Source organism: Hydra vulgaris, chromosome 08 (assembly GCF_038396675.1).
Source record: "Hydra vulgaris chromosome 08, alternate assembly HydraT2T_AEP".
NCBI classification, from domain to species: Eukaryota; Metazoa; Cnidaria; class Hydrozoa; order Anthoathecata; family Hydridae; genus Hydra; species Hydra vulgaris.
Window position 1 is genome coordinate 44351746 of NC_088927.1, and position 13466 is coordinate 44365211.

The 13466-nt window shown below is 26.5% G+C and overlaps 1 protein-coding gene across 1 annotated transcript in view; it reads left to right on the top strand.

Moving 5' to 3' along the window:
- LOC136083877 (TNF receptor-associated factor 6-B-like) overlaps positions 1 to 13466 on the top strand; it is a 97847-nt gene that overhangs the window by 32257 nt on the left and 52124 nt on the right. Inside the window, exon 2 of the mRNA XM_065803785.1 lies at positions 1602 to 1790. Within this exon, the coding sequence (XP_065659857.1) occupies positions 1624 to 1790 (167 nt within the window). The 5' untranslated portion in view covers positions 1602 to 1623. The remainder of the gene's footprint in view (positions 1 to 1601; positions 1791 to 13466) is intronic.

Genomic DNA, 13466 nt, shown 5'->3' on the forward strand with positions numbered 1-13466 from the left:
TGTATTTTACAGAATACAGAACCGTAAATAACAATACGAACAATAGGCGAAACATTAGGCGTAACTATGCGCACTATTCATTACCGTATTAATATATAAGATATCATTTTAAGTTTATTTTCAATTCAATAACGTAAAGTTTTAATGACGTTCGTTTTATTTATGAAAATAAACTATGATCACAAATATGTTAACGGTAACTGATAAAACTCTTTATTGTTTAAAAGCACTATCAAAAAGAGTTCGAAAAATAGAAAATAAAAAATTTATTAACAGTTAATAAAATACTTTTCTGTACTTTAATGCGTCTTCTGTCGCAACTGGGCTTTGACATAACTAATAATGTACAAAAATAACTTATCTGGTGTGTTTTCTTATCACAAACCTTTTTTAATAAAAAGTATTTTGTTTTTTAATTATACAAAGTATAAATAAACAACTAGAATTGATTCAGCAAAACGTCATTAATGAATATGAGTTATTATGTGCAAACTGATGTTTTAAAAAACTGCGTGAAATAAGTTTTGAAAAAATTTTTACTAGATGTATTGTAATTTGTGTGAAATAACTCCATTCTTTTAAAAAAAGATAAATTTATAAAAATTAAACTTTTTCAGTACTTCGATATGTAAAACTATCATTACCGCATACTTTTGCAACTCTAAGTTATAGTTCTCATTTCTTTTTGTGGTCTAGATTAAAATTAATTTTACTTTTTGGCTAAAAAAAACCTTTTATGAAAGGATTATGTGCTATTTTATTGTTAAGATGGTAGTTTGGCGTCCTCTTAAAAAGTGCTTGGTGCTAAAAGTTAAATTTTTTGATACCTAGTTATATTCCTTGAGGTAAAAATTGACAAAGTAATAACAATTTAGTCAAATAAATAATAAATTTTGACTATAAATTTTTCAATAAATCTATATTTCAAAAAGTCGTTACTTAAAGCTTATTAACTTTGAGTAAATCAGCATGCATTTGATTGTTTTTTTACCCTTAAAGTACTGTACTTGAGAGTTTTTAGTTATATATAATAACCTAGAATTTAATAAACTTAAAATTGCAATACACATACCAAATTGTACCCCAATCGCTCTGTAGGGTATTTAAAGCATTAATTGCAAAAACAATCTGAACTATTTTTACTGTATTTAAGAGATTCCCATTAAGATTTGTATAAATTTTTAAAATGCATTTATTTCATTTTAATTGTTTGACACCATGGAACTTTGATTTTGTTAAAAAAAGACTTGGTTTAAAGTGTTAGTAGCGTTAGCTAATAGGATCTGTTTGTATACGTTTTAGAACTTTACAAATAATTTCTTCCTATTTTTAAGTATCATTGAGTAACTAGAACAATCAACCAAAAAATTGATGTAGTTATGTTAAACAACACAACAAGAAAAAATTAAATCAAACGCACTTCAACAGGTTCAGCAAACACCTTTGACAATATGACACTTTATTGAAAATAAACATTCATTAAAGTATTATGATACAAAATTGAAGTTTCAATTTTTCAGTTCGTAAAATAGTTTAAAAGTTTTATTATTTTAACTAAAAAAATTTTAAAAAAAGTTTAATATAAACATGTTTATGTTTAGAAAAAGAAAAGCTTATTGTAGTATGGAAAGCTTAGATCAAGAGAACTTTGGTGGATACGATGCGTATTTTATAAATGAACTTTTAAATGAACATGAATGTCCTGTATGTAAAATGGCGCTTCGTGAACCTATTCAAACACAATGTGGTCATCGACTTTGCTTGTCATGCGCAAATGAAATTAGAAAAAGGTATTAACTTTTGTAGAGTTAAATTGCATGTAATGTGGCATGCATATGAAAATACTTTTAGTAGACTACATTTTTTTGAGCTAGCATGCATACACTTGACCAAAATATGTACAACTATTGTTAATGCTGCCTTTTTATTTCGGCGCTTACCCAACGTGATATAATATCAACTTTAATTTTAAAAGTAGCTTGATTTTTTATATTGATCCTATGCAATATTAATCTTGTAAAAATTGATTTTTTTACAATATGAACACAACATTGATTTAATATATGAATCGATGTATACAAAAACGTTCTAAGTTATAAAAACTATTTTTAAGTCAGACAACTTTAACTATGTATAACACAACTTCAACTATATATCACAAATTTTGACAATTATTATAACAAACCTAGTATTTAAAGATGTCAAAAAGCACCCAAATTTTTTTAATTGAATTTATCAAAGTAGTAATATTGGATTTAATAAGTTTTTTCTCGTTCTCCGAAAAAATAGTTTTTGTGACTTAGAACGATTTTGTAAACATCGATTCATATTTAACCCAATGTTTATTTAATGTAAATGGGTTTTTTTTTCATTCAATTTATAAAATATAATTTGTGTGTAGAAAGTTCAAGAGTATTCTTTGGTAATTATGTGGTGTCTTTTTTTTATTAGCTCTTAATTATTTTAATTGTAATTATGTTTTAAGCGGTTTTTTAATGCCGATTATTGTGGATAGTTTGAAAGACAATTTATTGAGAAATTTATTGAGAATGAAAAGAAGTTTTTTTTCAAGAAAGTAAATTACAAGCTAACCGGACATGGATTCAACTATGAAATTATTTGATATATTTCAACTGTATGATGGAACTTCGGACGTTGCCGTTTGTATACAACGATCGAAAGTAGTTGCTAAAATGCAGAATAAAAAACAGCAATTACTTTTTCCAATCCTTCTTAGAACAGTTGCTTATTTAGTATATGATGCTTTAAACGCTGAAGGTAAGCAAGATAAAAGAAAAGAGGGAAGTTGAGCGTTGTTTGTTCGCAGCATTCTCTGTAGATGCTTATACAGCATACAAACTTTTTATAAAACGATAATTAAATGTTGGAGAGAAATGTGTCTTTGGCATTAAAAAACAAAATCATGAAAATCATCAATACTTGATAGTGTCAAATAGAAAGTTAAATGGAAACGGAGAAGTAAAGAAGGCTCCAACCAATTATTTAACGTTTCCCAATACAACATGCCAAAACATGAAAGTGCAGAATATAAAAACAAACTAGAAGATCTGATTAGTTGGAAATTAAAGATGACGAAAACAAATAGAACCCTCCAAAGGGAAAACTCTCTTAATGGTTGTTAACCGACGAAATAAAAATATAAAATTAGACATGTTTTGGACTGGAGAAAAGCACTTTTATCAAAACTGTGTCAACAAGAGTTGACACGACATGGTATTGGATTAAATTTTGCGCCAATGATTATGAAATATTTTTTTTTGTCATTAAAAATCAAGATGATTTGGTGAAGTGGGGAGTATCCACCAACGTTGACAATTTTTTTGTTAATGAGGTAGTAGTAAGTCTCTGATTTGTTAACAGACATTTTTAAATATTTATTTTGAAGAGTAAGGAAGGGGAACAGACTTGATGTTATGGGGCTCGTGTATTGTGATTGTATGTTAGCGAAGTTGGTGGCAAGCTTATGTAGTCCAGCGGGAAATGGTTTGAAGTGATTTCAAAAAATTTAAACAGAAGAGTTGTGTCTTGCATTTGTGAGCAGCAAAGTTTGAAAGTTGCAAGTCTTCCATATGTGTCTTGTTTCAGTTTTAACTTTTTATATTTAAGTTATTATGAAACATAACAAAGGCGAGTTATAAGTAATGAATATTGTTACAAGTCTTTGTGTAAAACTTTTTTTCGCGTATTTTTATAAATAATGAAACGTAAATAACTCATTTTTATTTTTTATACTTTTGGGTATACTTACATAGAAGCCAAATAGTAAGATTAAAAAAAACGTGGTTGTTATTTGTTAGGGTTTAGATAGACACATATAGAAGGATTAACAAAGCACTGGAAAAATTTAGTTTTGTTTACCTTCACATATTTTTAATGACGCGTTTTTTTGTAACTCAACAAAAAATGGTGTCTTTAAAGCGGTTTATGTTGATTTTTTATGATTATTTTTCAAATAAGATAACAACTAGTTAACTTTTTATTTTTGAGTTAACTATTATTTTTTTATAAACCATCTACTCGAGCTTGATGCAATTTTATATCAAAAAGGCCAGTATGTGCTTCGCAAAGACAGTTTGGAGTTTTTTGAAAAGAGGAGTCGCTTTGTTTGACAAAAGTTTAGAACAATGGAGTTTGGAATGAAAAGTTAAAAGTGTGTACTTTAGGAGGTTTATGCGAACAGCTAATGGTGATTCGGCTGTACATGTTGACAAGGGTATTATGTGATTTGATACCAGTTCTTTTGAAATTGGTGCTTTTAAAGTTTATTTGTTTAATGTAAACATGTTTAAACATTTCATTAGAAAAAATTTTTTGTAAAATATAACTAAGAAACAAATTAGGAAGTTAATTTTTTATAAAATTACAAATTTATATTTAATAACGAAGTAAATTTTAAAACGCTGTAAATATTAAGCTATTGCAACTACAGTAAAATTATTGTAGTTCTGAACTTGTTGCAGTAATCATTATTATTTATTATGCAGTAATAATTATTTTACCTTATTATACATTTATACTAATATTGTGGTTTATAATAATATATTATATTATTATATACTATAATTATATGAGGTAGTGGTGTAGTGGTAAAGCGCTCGCTTTAAAAAAAAAAGCGAGAGGTTTCGAGTTCGATCTCCACAACGTCCCTGGTAGTACCGCCCTCAACTTATTTCTCCGCGCAGCAACCTTGTTCGTCAAGGTTCGTGTTTCGGAGTTATAGAGTTGAGTGAGGGTTATAACTACTATTAAGTAGCCTCCTCATCTGTAGTGCCCTTCTCGGCCTTGAGGAGGTGAATAACAAAAAACAAAAAAAAGAAATGAAAATAATAAATGTATAGTAATAATTACTGCTGCAACTTATACTGCATGAAGTAATTCTAGGGTAACGAGGGGCAAAATGAAAAACTTAAGCACTAATTAATTTAACACAGGCCGTCTAATAAATTTTGAAAAAAGAACTTGATACTTTTGAAATCTTCTACCATTCTACTTAAACCTAATAAAGTAAAAGTTTCAAAACTACATTGCTATAATCATCAGAGATCCTCTATTGATAACACCTACCCTCGCTATGCAAGTCAAAATGATAGAGATTTTTTTTTAAGTAAATCAAATAAATAATGATAAATAAAAAAGAATTTTAAGAGGTTCAACATTTTTATTTTGTAGTATAATGCAGCTATTAATAATATATAAAATATAATCAAACATACATAATACATATTCAAATAGTCACTAGCCAATCATGTAATCAAATGCACTGTAACTGACACTTAAACCACAGATTGCTTCACCAGTATTTTGAAATGAATATTTGTCCGAATGAGCCCAATTTATACATTTTAAACATTGACACCACTATTCTTTTTCCAGACTTACTTCATAATTTATTACAAAACATAATATTCCCAGTCTTCAACACTTAAACTTTCAACCCTTTATTCGCCCTGTCCTTACCCATATTCATATTCTATTTTTTGTTCTATTAAATTTTTTGTTTTTTTATTGGATTCAAATAGTGATTTTCTGTAATGTGATGTTGTTGTTATCTGTGATTCTTCTCTCATTCTTGATGGTAAAGTAAGTTATTACTGGAATAAATAGCTGGAATATAGCTGGAATAGCTAAAGTATAAAAAAAAGTTTTTACTAAATTAAAATCAATGGTTTCTGAACTTCCTGACAACAATTGGAAAAAAGGGCATGACTTAACTTGTGATTCAATTTTATCAGGTTAATGTAAAATACTTTTAGACAAATCTTCCCAGGTAACGCGTGAGGCTTATCGTCTTGTAAATCCGCGCATGAGCATAATATTTTAGACAATTTGGTCACGGCCGATTGCAAGTTCTTTTGGCGTTGCGGACAAAACTAAGTTTCAAAAACAAAGAAAGCAAAACTAACAAAATAGAAAATTAATATAAACTTGAATAGAAAAAATAAAAAAAACTTAAAAAGTTTTTGTTTTTATTTCTCCAGAGTGGTTGTTGTTATCGGCACAAAAATTTGATAAGGCAAAACAAAAACACAAAAAAAAAAAAGTTGACATTAAAAAAAACAATTTTCATATATATATATATATATATATATTTTTTTTTTTTTTTTTTTAAAAGAGAAAAACGAAAATATAAATTTCTATCTGTTTGTAAAATATATTTGTATAAGTTTAATGTAATAAGTGTATACTGTCCCTAAATGAAAACATCTATACAATGCACAGTGGGCCAGATGGTTGACATAAGTAAAAAATCAAAATCATAAAAATTACATTATTATATACCAATTCATAGCTTAAACATTCAGCTTTTATAAAATGTATATATTTTTTTATAATTATTATGCAGTATGCTTCTAAGCTGTATAAAGTAAATAAAAATTTTTAATTAAAAAAAGCATTTTTAATTGAAATAACTTTTTTTTTTTTGAAATAACTTTTTGCGCCACAAAAATCATAAAATATTTTTCAATTCTAAAACCTCTTTTTTTATTGCACAATTTAATAAAATCAAATATTATCTTTGAATTGAGCTATTACAACACTATTTTGCACATAACTTATGTAAAGTAAAATAATTTCAGAAGACGGCGTACTTGAAGTGCTTTTATCAGGTAAAATTTCACTTATATAATCGAATACTTTTACGTCCCAAAGTGGTCCAGTAATTTCAGACTTGAAATACATTGTTTAATATGTATATTATCGATAAAAATTCGGTTTATAATCCGCGGATGTCCGCCTGGTCTCTAATAATGATTTTTACAAGTTAATTTATGTATCCAATTTTATGTGGCGAAAACATGATATGTATTTTGTTCTAAATGGCTATGTCCCAGTGAAAAAGCGCACATGGGATACGCGTGGATATTTCCACATGTAACCCATGTGGGGATTATTATTTTGTCCCATGTGGGTTTCATATGGTAAATCCCATATGGGATACGCGTGGGTTTTTACCATATGTAACCCATATGGGGAATATTATTTTGTCCCATGTGGGTTTCATATGGTAAATCCCACATGGGTTTTATGTGGTAAATCCTACATGGGATATAGGTGGAAAATACTACATGTTATAGATCTTAAATGCCACATATTTTAATCCAAATGGTATAAAAGTAGTCAATACTAGACAAATGAAAGTTCGAATGCTTCTTTGATAATTTTTAAAATTTTTTTAATTTAAAAATTACTTAAATAGTAATTTAAAATTAATCATCGAAGCTTTCAGAGAGGCTTAACTTAATCTGGTATTTGCTACTTTATCCCATTTGGTATTCAAAACGTGTAGCATTTTTGATCTTTTACATGTGATGTTTTCCACCTATAACCTATGTGGATTTACCTTAAACTATTATGACGAAAGTTTATAAAATTAAAAAACGTGTTGCAAAATGAATTTATTTAAAAATAAATGCTACTAATCAATACATCCAAAACGAATATTAAAAATAATATTTTTTCTTTTGCGATTTACACGCCGTTTTTTGTCAATTGAATTAATTAAATCGCTTCGGCTTGTATAATATCAAGGTTTTTAGTATCTTCTAACTTTCTTCAAACATTTTCTAAAAAAAAAATATATAAAAACAATTATATATAAATATATATATATAAATATAAATATATATATATATATATATATATATATATATATATATATATATATATATATATATATATATATATATATATATATATATATATATATATATATATATATATAGTGAGAGAGAGAGAGAGAGAGAGAGAGAGCAATTTTAATAAGGAACCTTATTAGTCGAGCAATTTTAATTATTAGCCAGTTTGAAGTCATTAATGACTACAATATTTCACAAATAATTATTTCCTAATTAATTACTTACAATGACTAACGTATTATGCGTAATTGAACACATATTATGCGTAATGAGCTTGAACCCCTGAGGAAAATCCTGAAAAAAAGTGATCAATAAGGATAAGTAGTTAAACAAAAAAACAAAAACAAAAATGTAAAAACCTACTTTTTCAATGATGTAGACTTCTATAATAACAGGCCTTGACATCGCGCGAAATGCCGTAAAAACTGAAGACCGATTAAACTTTCACTTTTACTTATATTGATATATTTTTGTATTAGGTAGGGTGTAATTTTGTATTAGGTAGGGTGGCAGTCTATGTTTTCTAATAATAATCTCTAGTAAAAACGGAAATATAAAAAGAAAACCAAAAAATTGTTGAAAGATAATCATGCTTTTCGTATTTCAAATTTCATTAAGAATATTTATGTAATATTAAATAGTATCAATAACAAGCAGAACCATAACAAAGTATATATCTATATATTAGAAAGATAACTGTATTTTGAATTTTTTTTGCTAAAAATGGTAACAATAAAAATCACCAACAATAAAAAACACCAACAAAAGTTGATTCAAGCAAAAAAAAGTTTTATCAATATATCTCAACAGGGTTAAAGTCCTTATACTTGGCAACTTGTAGTCAATACACAAACAATCATATAAACTTCGTCGCATAGCAAAATACTCATATGCTCTACATATGGAAAACAATAACATCGTTATTATCACTTAACAAAGATTGAATATCGTCAAATATAAGTTCATCCTCTTTTAGAAAATCATTTAACTCATCTGGTAAAATGCTTCTCAAACCGCTTGAAGTTACATTTTTCTAACTTTACTTGCTGGTGTGGCTAAACAACTAGGCGGAATATTTTTAAAAACAGATGGTGGGTTTAAAGGTCGTTGCTTCCCATATTTGCTTTCAAAAGGTGCTTCATTTGGCCAATGCAGTTGACATAATGCTGTATAGTCTGTAACAATAAAACTAGTTCTTGGGATAGCTTCACTACATCTTTTTCTCTCCTCTAGATTCTTTGGGAATTTATAAATTGATATTTTTGTTGTAGTTGAGTATTGATATTTTTGTTGTAGTTGTAATTGATAATGTAGTTGTAGTTGTATAAATTGATATTTTTGTTGTAGTTGTAGTTCGACTTGCAAAGAGATACACAGCATTTTAAAGGCATTTTCAAGGCATTTTAATTATTAAAAAAACTTATCGTTAGTTTGACAATATTATTACCTTACAATGTTAATGCCTTGAACCTTACAACGTTATCATCTTGATGTTAGGCTATCTAATTTATAAACCAATCACATTTTAAAGATTTATTAAAAAAGCGCGAACACAAACTTTCGTCTAATGTTAAAAGATGAAAATGTAAAACACAGTATTAGGAATTGGCCTTCAGTTTAACATATTTGTTGCGCAATGTCAAGGCCTGTTATTATAGAAGGCCGCGGTCACACATAATATAATATTCTGAAACTAATAAACAAACATCTAAATTTCTATAAGTAAATTTATTCTTTGATCATTGCCTTCATATCCTATCTTATTTTCATATCATAATCTATTATGGAATTATTTATATAACATATCACAACAATATTATTAAATTTGTGATATTCAAATATCATATGAACATTCTCTAACATGTTCATATGATATTTGCATGCATGCATGCACTGCAGTGTCCCACAAAGAAATGCAGGTTTGAAAGTCAAATTTTCTTTATTAAAAAAAAAAAATTAAAATAGGGGGAGATAAGGAGGTTTCTGTAACTTTTTTTAGGCTCCAAAACTTTTAACTTTATATATAATAAGGTTCATAAAACTTAAGGGACTAACGAAGTACATTGAGGAACAAAAACAGGATATTTACAGAAACTTTTCAATTTTTAATCTGGAGTACCACAGTGTAATTGGAAATAAAGTCTCTGGGTCCAGTATTCAAAGTAATATGATCAAAAGTAATATATAAATTAAATAAAATGATTCAAAATGCATGCAGTTATATATATAACTCCTGATAGTTAACTATATGTATAACTAGTTATACATAAAATTTATTATATAAACTTACTTTTTAAGGTTATGCTTGAACAAATTACAACCAATTAATTCAAATTCAAGATTTAGTTCAAGTTTAAGTTATTTGGTCATTGTTTTTTCACTATTTTATATTTATTTGTTCAAATTTGTTAACTAGTACTAATTCTAACTACAGTAAGAATATTTATCATTGTTGAACGTGATTTTATTAGTAACTTAATTTTACTATCAACATATTTTGACAACACCCTTTACATTTTAAATGATGACAGCTTTACTTTTCTATTGATGTTAAATTTATTACGTTTCAATAACTCAGATTGAATCTTAACTGAATTATTGTAAGCTTTGTAAGGGTTTGTTGTATATCAAATGGTGTTGTAAATAAAGTAAAGATATATATATATATATATATATATATATATATATATATATATATATATATATATATATATATATATATATATATATATATATGTATGTATGTATATATATATATATATAAAAAAAAAATATATATATATATATATATATATATATATATATATATATATATATGTATATATATATATAAATATATAAATATATATAAATATATATATATATATATATATATATATATATATATATATATATATATATATATATATATATATATATATATATATATATATATATAGTATTTAGGCTATGGGATCATCCATAAATGATGCCAGTAGATAGAGGGGCAGTGTGAGTTTAACAATAATTGACAATGGGGAGGGGATGTTGAGACCAAAATAATGTCAATTAAAAAATTGAATTAAAAAAAAAAGTAAAATATTTTATTTTAAAAAAAGTAAAACAATTTATGCTAGCTATGAGCAGGTTTTAGAGATATTTACACCAACAATGTGGTCTAAAAACTTCTTGCTTTTGTTGCTTAAAACTGTAGAGGATCATAGGAAAAACAATTTAAATTCAGAAATTAGCTTATCTGAAAGAACAATTTATGTTTTTTTTTTTTACTTTTAGTACTGTTGAGAATAAATGTATAATTGAACCAGAAAAAAATTGATGGTATATGCATTTTTTATATTATATTAACAATTCAGATACACCATCATAATACGATAACAAAAACTGACATCATTTTCAATTGGAGATGGCAAAAAATTGACTGAGTTTGATAAAGGGTGAAGTTGTTCAATAAACCGGGTCATCATCTGACATCATTATGCATAAATGACCCTACAATTTAGGTAAAATAAGTAATCAATTTGCCATATTTCTCTTTAGAAAGTGTAAGAAAAAAGCATTGTTATGCTGAGAACCTACCTATTGAGCAAGCTTTGACCACCTATTTTATAAATTTGAGAGACAGAAGTGGAAGTGCGAATCGCAAAAGAACTAATAACAATGCTCTAAATTGATTTTAACTTTGTAGACTAACATTAATATAGTATTTAGTAATAATAAATGAAGTTTACATGATTTTTATGATTTGTAGTTATTTCCATTAATTATCAGTTGTCAGTCTCCATTTTATAAAATGAATTAAAAAACAATTTATTTATAGTATAATAATAATACGAAAATACTAGTTTCCTAATGCTTTTATCATCACAATGTTAATGGTATTCATTTTAAAGTGAAATTTTGTATCAATTTTATTGTTTTAATGTTATATATATATATATATATATATATATATATATATATATATATATTTATATATATATATATATATTATTTTTACTTTATTTACAACACCATTTGATATACAACAAACCCCTACAAAGCTTACAATAATTCAGTTAAGATCTATTGATGTTAAATTTATTACGTTTCAATCTGAGTTATTGAAACGTAATAAATTTAACATCAATAGAAAAGTAAAGCTGTCATTATTTAAAATATAAAGGGTGTTGTCAAAAGTTACTAATAAAATCACGTTCAACAATGATAAACATTCTTACTGTAGTAAAATATAGTACTAACTGATAAATTTGAACAAATAAATATAAAATTAACAAAAACAATGAATAAATAAGAACATTAACTTGAACTTTAACTAAATCTTGAATTTGAATTAATTGGTTGTAATTTGTTCAAGCATAACCTTAAAAAATAAGTTTTTATAACAAATTATATGTATAACTAGTTATACATATAGTTAACTATCAGGAGTTATATGTATAACTATATGCATTTTAAAGCATTTTATTTTATTTAAACATTACTTAGATCATATTACTTTGAAAACTGGACCCAGAGGCTTTATTCACAATAACACTGTGGTACTCCAGATTAAAAATTGAAAAGTTTCTGTAAATATCCTGTTTTTGTTCCTCAATGTAGTTCTTAAGTCCCTCAAGTCTTAAGGACCTTATTATATCTAAAGTTAAAAGTTTTGGAGCATAAAAAAAGTTACAGAAACCCATCTCCATCCTATTTTTTTCTTTTTTTAATAAAGAAAATTGTGAATTCTTTGACTTTCAAACCTGCATTTCTTTCTGGGACACTGCAGTGTCCTATGCATGCAAGATTGGTTTTTGACAACATTTCAACTTGCATCAGTTAATTGTTTGCAAATAATTTACTCAAGATCTATATTCAAATAACTATTATATTATCCTAATAATACGTCTATTTGCACAAATCTTAATCTTATTTTTATAAAGAAAGATAAAAATTATTCGTGGTACTTACATACTTGCTTGCCATTCTCTTTATTAATATAAAATATTTTCACACAATATAAACGTAACGCAATGCAATGTCGATTTAAAAAATTTTTATTTAGTTTCCAGCTTTTAAATTAATTCCCATGCAAATCCCACAGGAAACCCACGTGGGATTTCCCATGTGTGTAAATACCATATGGTTCCCACATGTAACCCATGTGGGATTACCCACATGGGTTTAAGGTGACAAATTTCCATACGGATACCACATGGGAAAATCCGTCCCACATAAATCCCATCAATCCCACACGGAACCCACGCGTAACCCATGTGGGACGCGGTTTTATTTTTCACTGGGGTTGTAATTGAGTTTCAGTGAGTCTATATCAGTTTTACAAACTTGTTGTATTATTGATACATCTTAAAATATCTATTTATAAGATTTTGTAAGTGTAATTCATGTTTTTTTATACTTAAAACATGAAAAGTGTCGAAATTTATTCAAATATAAAACAAGAAAACTTGAAGTTAACTGATCTAATTTGTTGGCTGCAGTTTTGAATGGCACAAACTTTTTTTTTTTTTTTTAATTTTTTTAACTGCACATTATAACTTGTCTAATTTCATAAAGCATCTTTGATAAAGGTGGAATATGGAAAAGCTCTAAAATTCGTTTCGAAGAGAATAACAAATAGTGGCTATAAAATGAGCCGATATTGGTTCAATTTGTAATTGATAAAAATGTTCTTCTAACTGTCTTCATTGATTTAGATATTTCTGCTCTTATTCAATTGTAGTGTCCACACGAGAATTATGATTCTTCAAGTAAGTAAACAAAGGAAATAGGATTTGCGCCATTAGTTGCATCTTTTTTATCTTCTTA